Source organism: Daldinia decipiens (assembly GCF_022478715.1).
Source record: "Daldinia decipiens strain CBS 113046 unplaced genomic scaffold F4813scaffold_1, whole genome shotgun sequence".
Classification (NCBI taxonomy): domain Eukaryota; kingdom Fungi; phylum Ascomycota; class Sordariomycetes; order Xylariales; family Hypoxylaceae; genus Daldinia; species Daldinia decipiens.
The window spans coordinates 630,620-640,743 of NW_026054544.1; the positions used below are offsets into that span (position 1 = coordinate 630,620).

The 10,124-nt window shown below is 49.9% G+C and overlaps 3 protein-coding genes across 3 annotated transcripts; all 3 read left to right on the forward strand.

The window, feature by feature from the left end:
* Window positions 1-1,043: 1,043 nt before the first annotated feature.
* On the forward strand, window positions 1,044-4,023 carry F4813DRAFT_384295 (carbohydrate-binding module family 48 protein; the record flags this gene model as incomplete). Its single annotated transcript, XM_049246063.1, has 4 exons — window positions 1,044-1,066; window positions 1,275-1,410; window positions 2,562-2,970; window positions 3,029-4,023. 4 exons carry the CDS (start codon window positions 1,044-1,046, stop codon window positions 4,021-4,023), a joined length of 1,563 nt encoding a protein of 520 aa, XP_049104679.1.
* A 951-nt stretch (window positions 4,024-4,974) lies between these two features.
* On the forward strand, window positions 4,975-8,317 carry F4813DRAFT_341639 (uncharacterized protein). Its single transcript, XM_049241318.1, has 3 exons — window positions 4,975-5,796; window positions 5,892-6,052; window positions 6,118-8,317. The coding sequence occupies exons 1-3, from the start codon at window positions 5,563-5,565 to the stop codon at window positions 7,637-7,639; spliced, it is 1,917 nt and encodes a 638-aa protein (XP_049104680.1). The 5' UTR covers window positions 4,975-5,562; the 3' UTR covers window positions 7,640-8,317.
* On the forward strand, window positions 8,106-9,805 carry F4813DRAFT_394865 (dihydroorotate dehydrogenase). Its single transcript, XM_049247622.1, has 2 exons — window positions 8,106-9,246; window positions 9,393-9,805. The coding sequence occupies exons 1-2, from the start codon at window positions 8,340-8,342 to the stop codon at window positions 9,641-9,643; spliced, it is 1,158 nt and encodes a 385-aa protein (XP_049104681.1). The 5' UTR covers window positions 8,106-8,339; the 3' UTR covers window positions 9,644-9,805.
* Window positions 9,806-10,124: the final 319 nt, after the last annotated feature.

The following is a 10,124-nucleotide window of genomic DNA, read 5'->3' on the forward strand; positions in this document are numbered from 1 at the left end:
TTTGCGGTGGGTTTTGCGGTGGATATGACAACAGAATACAAAATGTCATAAATTCTATTTTTAAATCTGTTATGAAATGTACTGAGAAATTACATACATACGAACTTGATATGTAAAGTCGTTCATAATTAATTATAATGATAGGTGTGCATACTATGTATTGCATTGGTTTGTTCGTGTATCTAGATTGCAAGTCTTGGCTCCGTTTACTCGGACATAAGCACTGATGTTATTCGAGGGGCTGGGTAAAACCATCGCTTGCATGTGATCGGACGGGTGAATGAATACATTAGGTACACTAATGTTAAATGTCAATGTGCAAACGCATCGAAATGCGTAGATGATTCCACGGGCGCTGGCAGGTATCTAATTCCGGATACGGCAAGAGGCTTGAGTGGCAATTCGAGTCTTGGGACTTTTTACATATGTAAGGTAGGTAGGTACGGATTATATTTTTATTGTTGTAAAAAGGCACGTGGAATAGGAGAAGTTGAGGTGTATGTAAGATAAGGTGTAATTGAAATTATGATTCCTTCAAGATATTGCCATCGAAATTCATTGGTAGGAACGTCTCGATATTGATGCGATGATAACGCAATATGCATGTATCCAGTACTTGACGCTATCAATGCCTGCGGTGGTGGGCAGCGGTGGTGGGCAAAGTTGATATTGGTAAGTTTAAAAAAGGTGGAGCTAGTCTCATTATGGCAGCTTATGGTTGCTATATACGGGTACTAGGACCTGGCCATCCTTAGCAAAATCCCTAGCAAATCGATAGATCGGACCTTTATCAGACTTTATTAGGCTAGACGACTAATTAATTATAATTACTTACATTTGCTGCGGGTCGGTGTCGGTGCTAAAGCTTGAGAGTCAGAAGTTCTCGTTCCACGCCTTTTTCTCTTCCATCATCTTCAGAGCAGCCTTAAGATAGATTTGCCTCTTACCTCTTCAACCTTCCTCCTAATTATTTATTGAACTGCTTCCATCGACACCCCCCCCGTATCGCTTATTCCTATAGGTTTATTCGCAGGTTATCGACAATGGGAACCTTTCTGTTCAAATGGTAAGTAGGCGCAAGCGACGACGAGACACCTCTCCTTCTCCTCGACCCACGTCTGTATATCCACCACGAACTGCTGGCGACCATGTTGGCCACCCGAGTTCTTCACCGTTTTGTTTCTCTCAGCTTTTCCCAACATCCCAACAATCGCATCCCCATGAAACACTGATGTATAGAACTTGGCTGATATCGTTTCTTTCTGATCCGATAGGGAGCATCCTGCCTCCGAGGTCTACGTGACCGGCACATTCGACGATTGGCAGAAGACAGAGAAGCTTGAAAAAGTCGGCGGGCACTTCGAGAAGGCGGTGACACTTAAAGATGCATCAGCTAAGATATTTTATAAGGTTCGTCGCATCGTATCGCATCTCATCCCATCTAACTCTAGTTATTTTCAATTGTTTAATCTACCCATGATCATCTACCCATGCTTCTTTCGCTTCATTTATATGCCTACTTGGGTGTTACCTATTCCCGCGTCGGTCGGAAGAGCACAAGGTTGTTCGCTAGGTCGCAAGATGAGTGGTCGGCTTTGCGCAACGATTAATGCTTGCGGCATGGGATAATATAATGCCAAATATCTAATGCGCATTCTATGGGCTAAAGATGCAACTATTCAATCCCTCCCGGAGCGCATTTGATTAGTCTGGCTGGCTAGCTCCGTTCATGCTGGCTCATGCTGGTTCGATGCATTGTTATGTACTGGCTATTGGATATTGGAGTTTGAATCCGCTGGATCCCTCCCCGCCCTCGTGCGTGTGCCGCCGATGCAAAACATTTACTCCGTGAACCACGTATGACGCAAGGCGACTACGAATGCGACAAAATAAGGCGGGCTCGACTCTGATAGGTCAATTGTATTTGGGGTGATATATTCCAACCACCAATCTGGCTCAATCTGGCTATAGCGCTGCTGCAATTCTGCCGCTATACTTCCATGGGCAGTTGATGGATACAAAACAAGCATTTACAAGGCTTCGTTACGGCCGCCGTTGCCCATTGTTAAATTTCGAAGGTCTTGTGACACTTATTTGACCCTAGTCTGAAAATTCAGACGTCACTTATCAAGTGCCCAGGTGCTTAGAAAACTTGCAAGCGCACGGCAGGCTTAGGCGACTTGCATTGTGGAACCCCAACAGCGTCATCCTTGACAGAAGGTGCCCTATCTGGTTGTTTCCCTGAGAAGGGAGCCTTGTCCCTGACGTCTGACGCCTGACGCAGATGCCGTAGGACTCTTATCTATATACCTAAGGCAGACTAAGGTTGTTTACAGCTGCCTGTACTTCGGGTCCTGCGGCACCTTGCATTAAGTAGAATTGTCATTGTTGAGCTGTCCCCAACCTGATGCGCAAATTCTCTTTGTTCTTTATTTTCTTCCATCTTCTCTTTTTTTCCTCGCTAGTATTGCGCTCCTGAAATATACCACGAGACATCACTTAAACCTCCGGGTTTGCCTATACATCCCGATTTTAAGCTAACTATTTATCTTGCATTGCAGTTTGTCGTCGACGGTAATTGGGTCACCGACCACACTGCACCGAAAGAAATTGACGAGAGCGGTAACGAGAACAACATTCTAACCCCTGATCGTATTATCAAAGAAGCGCCCGCAACCGCCGCCATCATGAGCACTGTTACGCCGGACTCTACAACCGCTGCTTTGGCCGCAGATGTGCCACTGGAGAAGAAGGACGAGGGGTTGCCAGGCACTTTCCCCGAGACCCCCGCTGCAGAACTCAATGGGGCCGGCGATTTTGGAGTAAACCCCTTTCCGGCTACTGCAGGCGCCGTTAACCCTATTAAGCTTGCTCCGGGCGAGAAGATCCCCCAGGGTCTTGCTGCCAATGGTACTACCGATCAAGTTAAGCTAGATCCCGAGTCGTACGAGAAGAGCGACACCATTCCAGGTAAGCCTCGTTATTGGTTCAGTCCCAATTTGAATCCAGTGTCTAATTTTCCTCGAAGGTGGCCTGCCCCTTACCCTGAACTCTGCCGCACCGTTGTCTACAACTGCTGTTTTGGCGGGGAGCGTACCTCTCGAGCCAAAGGTTCCTGAGGTAGTAAGAGAGAGCCAGGAGAAAGCACACGTTGATCCCGAAGCTAGCGGCATCGCAGAGGAGGTCAGGGAGAAAGCTGAGGTCGAGAGCGAGCTTCTAGACAAGGTGAAGGAAGCCCCTACTACGTCCGAAGGTACTGCCGGCAAAGGCACCGAGAAGACGGAGGACGTCGTCACTCCTGGCGAGGCCGCTGCATCTGTTTTGGCTGCGGCTACTGCTGTTGGCGCCGCTGCAGTCGCTGGTGCGGTTGCTGCCAAGGACATCGCTGTCGAGAAGGCTACAGACGCCGCTACAGCAGCCCAAGCCTCTGCCATCGAAGCAGCCGCGAATCTGCCCGACTCGGTCAAGGAACAACTTCCAGAGTCTGTTCAGAATGCCATTGGAACCACGAAGACGGAGGAGACCCGCGAGGAAGTCTCCCCTGAGGTGCCTTCTGAGGTCAAGGAATCCATTATCGAAGCTGGGAAAGCCCCGGAAGCCGCCGCAAGCACGGAAGCAGTCGAGGACAAAAAGGCCGTTGAAGCTGAGTTGTTAAAGGAGGTCAAAACCATCGAGGCTGACAAGGAAGAGTCGGTCAAGCCAACAGAGTCGACAGAAGCTGCCGGCAACTCTTCCGAGATTAGAATACCACCAGCTTCGGAACCAACTATTGCCAACGGAGCCAACGGCCACCAGGAAACTGTAAAGCCTGTTGAAATCAAGCGAGTGCCAACCGACACCGAGACCACCAAACCAACCGCCCCGGCTACCCTAGCTGTCCCCGAAACTACGGCTCAGTCGACCGAGGCGACCAGCCCGACCAGCGACACCAAGCCAACTAACGGCGCTGCAACCGAGAAGAAAAAGAAGAACAGGCTTAGCTCCATCTTCGGCAAGGTTAAAAGCAAGCTGTCTAGCAAATAAAGGCTAATGGGTTGTTCTTTGCTTTGATTATTATTTCGGCACTATTGTCAACCTCTTCATTTCGTTTGAAGCTTATGATTCCCCATCTTGCGTCGAGTCGTTACGACAGGTGCCGATAGGGCAACAGTTACTGTCAGGCGCTTCCTTGTACATAAAACTCGTCCACTCAGCATTCCTCAACCGTTTACCTAGGTAGATAATACGTTACTCTCCCGGTTTACGAAAGGGCTTCGTGCTGTTTAGGATGGTGCGGGGTGGTTGGCCTCCCTTTTTTCAACTCAATTTTTCTTGCTGGTAGCTCCTATCACGTTCCGATGAGCCATGTCGAACTTGACGGCGTTCCGTCTTGTCTTTCTCGTCCTGCGTTGCTTCACGATTGATGCAGTTTTGCTTTCCAACACGATCAAGTCAAGTTTAGGCTGTTGAGGGGTTGATAAAAATCTAGGGTCGCGAAGTGCAGTAATGGAAGTCTGATTGGTGGCAGTTAAGGCATTGACGTCCAGTCTGGAAGGAGACTGGATTATATGGTTGGATAATCAGATAGGACACACGCTGGATGCAGACTGGAGGTAGTTGGGGATACGTATAAAAGGCGGCATAATAGACAAGTATCTTACGGAGCCGGCTAAAACTTTTTCTTCGCGCACATTTGGGTTGTGATTTCGGGAAAGGAGGGCTTGCTCTACTATTCTGCTTCGGACTGGAATTGTGTCCTAGGTATTGTCGCCTTTAAATCCCGCTATGGATGGATTGGTTAAGTAGGTAGTTATAGGCAATTATGTACCTTTTTGAAGAGGCATTTAATCTCGAGTGTTAAGACAAATACGTGGTGATATACATGTGTAGATTGTAAGTTGGAGATTGGTTGTATATCTGGCATAATGTTGGTAACATAATCAAGATCTCCAAAATGTGTTGAACTTAGGTAGGTACGTAGGTATTTTGGCACACGTTACTTACTAACCGTGAGATTTAGTACTATAGTTAAGGAGTTTACAGAAAGCAATCGTTTAATGGTTGTTTTAATAACAAATATAACAATCTTTATATGCGCAACTTGGAAAGATACAAGAATTATATAATACGTATAATGTATAAAATAGGTATATTCCGTAAAGTAGCGCTAATTGCACAGGCACAGGCACAGGCTTAGCAGGTGGCGGGTTTCGGCAGCGTCGTCCCACGTTGAAGTAACATCGAATCGTCACCAAGGATTTCGCCCCGCCGGTGACTCCTTCTACTCTTTCCTTCTCAAACCTCCGGGGTCCGTCCAGTCTGGACCCCTCGAATTGCGAATTGCCGACCAACTACCAATCGAGACAAATCTTATCATTGATGAGGGAATCTAAAGATTCTCGTCACTAAACAAAGCTCTCTATTTTAAATTTATTGATAATTTATTTCCTTTTTCTTTTGTTATTCCAGCGGAATTAGCAGTAGTAGTCTTTGCATGACGTCGGTAGACGTTCATCTTCAACTCTTTGCGCCGTGTTTGTCATCCTCGATAGGACGAGCTCGGCCTCAACAGCCATCAACACCATGAGCTCTGGCCCGTCAAACCTGGGAGGCAAATCCCTTTCTTCTCCGACTACCTATACTCCCAACTCCCAACCCATCTCAGTTCCCGCGCCCAGCTTCGAAACCAATTCTCGTCGTTCCGGCCTGTCGAGCCCGTCGTTCCCGAATTCAGCTCCGAGGAAGGGACAAGGGTCGAGGAAGCAGCACCGGAATCAGCGAAGGCCGCTGAATGAGGATGATGCCATGGCAGAGCTCGTAAGTAGATATCGCGACCTAATTGTATACCTAATATACAATATATACAATACATACAATAGATAGTACTATGTATAACTAACCTATCGAGATAGAGGGCCGTCAGAAACACTTCGAGCCGTCGAGGCCAAACTTCCATCACCCATCTCCTAAACTACTCCGCCCCAACGCGTAATCATCACGAATATCCTAGATCGAGCCGTAGACATGCTACCTGGGGCCCCGGTTCCGGCTACCATGCCGTTGATAAGGCGAGGTGCGTTGATTCCACCCCGCGAGTCATCGGTGGGTTTGAGTTATGATGCTTACAAATGTCTTCAGGTTTGTTCATGCCAACTATCGGTTTGTAGTTTCACCCTCTGGAGACTACTCTTCCCAGGCCGCGGATGCCGACAAGTATCTCGAGTGGTCCGACGTACTACAAATCATAGCTTCCGCCGAATCCCAAACCACAGCATGTCCAATCTGCCTATCAGACCCCGTAGCCCCTCGCATGGCGCACTGCGGCCACATATTCTGCCTGCCGTGCCTATTGCGATTCATGAATTCAACCAACGACGACGAACCGAGCCCCCGGAAAGAAGCGAGGTGGAAGAAATGTCCTATATGCGAGGACTCGTTCCGGCTTTCCGAAATCAAGCCGGTGCGTTTCTATGCCGGCCAGGAAAACCCTATGCCGAGACCAGGGGAAGATGTCGTGCTGAGATTGATGGTACGAGACTCGGGTTCCACTTTAGCCCTGCCAAACGAAGGGGGCCAGGACGTTGTTAATCTGGGGGAGGATATCCCGTGGCATTTTGCGGCAAACGTTATGGATTACGCCAGAGTGATGAAAGGGACGAAGGACTACGTAGTAGGGCAGTATGAAAGGGAGATGACTGATTTACGGGACCAGGCACTAGCGGACGAGATACAATTCGGTCAAGAAGACGGAGGTTGGACGCAACGAGCTGTTAAAGCCATTAACACAGCCGTGGACAAGATTCGCGACGAGCCAAGTGAAGAGTTATTACAGCCAGGCAATACCTCGAAAGCAAAGCAACCAGCCAGTCAGAAGTTTTATTTCTACACAGCGCCTCCACACTTATATTTGTCACCTCTCGATATTCGAATTCTTAAAACCAAATTTGGGGATTTCTCAAACTTCCCCTCGACACTGCTCCCGCGTGTCGACCATATCACTACCGGCCACGTGGTGGATGACACTCTGAGGAAGCGGGCCAAGTACCTGGGACATCTTCCTCACGGCTGCGTTGTAAGTTTCCTGGAGTGTGATTGGACGGACATAGTTCCTGCGGACGTTCTAGAGACGTTTTCGGACGACCTAGAGCGTCGACGTAAGTCACATCGAGACAAGGCGGCTCAGGAGGAGCGCGAAAGATTACAGGCAGAACGCTTAGAAGCCTCTGCTATCGGACGTAGCGCTAGGCGACACTTTGATCAAGCCAACCAGGACAAGTTCGAGCCGACTCCTGCTATGGACTCGGAAGACTTCCAGCCGCTCGGCGCCGTCGAAGGTACGTCACCGCCAAATCCCCGGCCGGGGTTCAGCCAGCTCGCAGACTTGTCGACGAGTCCGTCAACATCGAAGACAGTATGGGGAACCCGAGCGATTCCCGCTTCGCCCCAATTAGAACCCGTGCCAGAGCGCGACATTAACGACGGTTGGCTAAAAGACGACGAATTCCTTGATGCTGCTGAAATATCAATGCAGATGGAAGCTCTAAGCGTCGAACCTACGCATGCCGGACCGAGCAGCGGACCTAATGGAGGTTCGGCCGGCAAGAAGAAGAAGAAACAGAAGATCACGTTGATGAGCACTGGTGGCCGTCGCGGCGGCTAACAGTCTGCTGTCGATTTCGATGAAGCTGCATGCTTTTTGACTATTCTATAGCTAGGTTTGGCAGCAATGGGTTATTCATATGCAGGATTGTTTTCTTATATTGTTACTGCGTTCTGTATTAGAACGACCTCGATATCTTACTATAGGTAAAGATGGAGGCGATATCGGCTATGACCGGTAGGCATGGGATATGGGAGAAGTCGGAGCGACTGAATTCTCTACTATACTCAATAGAACTCTTGAAGCTATATCGTAATAAGTAGCAAGGCGTATTTGAACATGGTAGTGATTGCTTGAACGACGCGTTGAGCACTTATATTGGCTTAAATATTTCCATCTTAATGCAGGTGATGAGAGGGAAAGGGGGAGAGATGGGAGAGATACGATAACTGTCAACTTATTCTTATCTATTATGAACTGTGACCCCGCTATTGTTAACAGGTATCTATCTATTATTAACTATCATTATTACATGTATTATCTATCCATAGATTCTAATCCTGATCTCGAACTTTAACAACTCTCTTTTACATGTAATTCTAAATATAAACACTTAACCTACATGCCTACCTAGGTACCTATATATACCCAGCACACTGTGAATAAATACTACGTAGTCTAAACTAAACACCAGCCAACCAGCTACCCTACCTACCTAGGTACCTACCTACCTACCTAGGTATACAGAGCCGAATCCAAAATGACAAAGACTTGGTTACCACCCCCTATCCACATCAGCCCACCCCTACTCAACTCGGCGAACCCGTGGGCGACGACGCAAGAGGACCTCCAGGCTTTATTCGATTGTCCGTCCACCGGCGCCGTGACGACGCGGACGGCGCTGCTGCGCGGGTTCGCGCACGATCCGGCTCGGCATCGGTATGCGTTTTTCGATGCGGGGACACATGCCGTCGGCGCCGTTACGTCTGTCGCTGGCGAATCGGCGGCGGGTGTGAGTGTAGGTGTAGGCGTAGGCGTAGGCGTAGATGCGAACGCGAGCTTGAATAACATGGGGTACAGCCCCGTGCCGCTGGATGGGTATTTGGGGTTTATCGAGGCGATAGTAGCGGGGGACAGGGAAAAAGAGACCGGAAAGGGGATGGGGAAGGGAAAGGGCAAGCTGTTCATCGTCTCGGTCACCGGCACGCCCGACGACGTCGCCGAGTGCTACAGGCGCGTCGCGATGCTGGGGCTGAGAACAGGCGCGCCGCTTGCCGTGGAGGTCAACCTCAGCTGTCCGAACATCCCGGGCGCGCCGCCGGCGGCGTACGCGGCGGAGGGGCTGCGGCCGTATTTGGATGCCGTGGCGCGTGCAGCAGCAGCAGCAGCAGCAGCGCAAGTAGAAGTAGAAGTAGAAGTAGAAGGAGGGGGAGGCGTGCCGTGGGGCGTCAAGGTCCCGCCGTACACGCACGCCGGACAGTTCGACATGCTGGCGGGTGCGCTGCGGGGGGGCGGCGGGGAGGCGCTTGGGTCGGGGGGGAATTGTCCGGCGAGCTTTGTCACGGCGACGAATACGCTGGGGTCGTGTCTGCTGCTTGGTGGTGGGGGGGATGGGCCTGCGTTGGGGGGCGAGACGGGGGGGATAGGGGGGATGGCGGGGGCGCCGTGTAAGATGTCTTTTTTTTTTTTTTTTTCTTCCCTTTTCTCTTCTATAAGAAGGGTATTTATTTCCTCTGCTCTGTGTCAAGTTTCTTGGTTGGGACAACTGAGGAAACATATGGCTATGATGATACTAATTCTTGGCCGTGTCTAGTACACCCCCTAGCACTGGGTAACGTGGCGACGCTCCGGCGGATGCTTGATGCGGTTCCGGAGACGTCGCATGTGCAGATAATAGGGGTCGGCGGTGTCGAGGATGCGGCGGGGTATAGGCGGATGAGAGATGTAGGGGCGGCGGCTGTTGGTGTAGGGACTGCGCTTGGGAGGAAGGGGGTTGGGGTCTTTGGTGAGATCGAGGATGGGTTGAGGGTGTTGTCGGGGGATGGGGAGGGAGCCGTGTGGTGAGATTGGAGTGGAGTGGACTATCTCCTATCTCCTACCCAGTTGGTGGTTTGTCTATATGAGATATGATGAGAGTGATACATACTATGGATATAGTCTTATGCCTCAGTGAATTATAGCTGGCGTTCTCTATAGTAAATTACACCAAGCATTCAACAAAAAATACTCGATAAAAAGGGGTAAAGCTTTCTCAAAGGACAAAGGACACAGATTTGATTGCCTGCCTTAATAGACATCAAGATGGATTATCAAGATAGATTAGATAGTGTATTACATGTAACGCCTAAATTTAACGAAACGGTATGTCGAATACATACATCATGGCATCTGGGGTAAAATATCCAAATACAAAAAGGGGGCATCGCAGTGTACATTAACTACATTAACTCCCCTATGCGTGGGGGGGGGGGGGGGGGGGGGGGGGGGGGGGGGGGGGGGGGGGGGGGGGGGGGGGGGGGGGGGGGGGGGGGGGGGGGCCGGGAAC

What these genes read in the sequence shown, in the direction of transcription:
- F4813DRAFT_341639 (XM_049241318.1), top strand. Translation starts at nt 5,563, where the DNA reads ATGAGCTCTGGCCCGTCAAACCTGGGAGGCAAATCCCTTTCTTCTCCG. An exon ending in ATGATGCCATGGCAGAGCTC is followed by an intron (nt 5,797 to 5,891) that starts GTAAGTAGATAT and finishes CTATCGAGATAG; the next exon opens with AGGGCCGTCAGAAACACTTC. An exon ending in CATGCCGTTGATAAGGCGAG is followed by an intron (nt 6,053 to 6,117) that starts GTGCGTTGATTC and finishes AAATGTCTTCAG; the next exon opens with GTTTGTTCATGCCAACTATC.
- F4813DRAFT_394865 (XM_049247622.1), top strand. Translation starts at nt 8,340, where the DNA reads ATGACAAAGACTTGGTTACCACCCCCTATCCACATCAGCCCACCCCTA. An exon ending in GGGGATGGCGGGGGCGCCGT is followed by an intron (nt 9,247 to 9,392) that starts GTAAGATGTCTT and finishes GGCCGTGTCTAG; the next exon opens with TACACCCCCTAGCACTGGGT.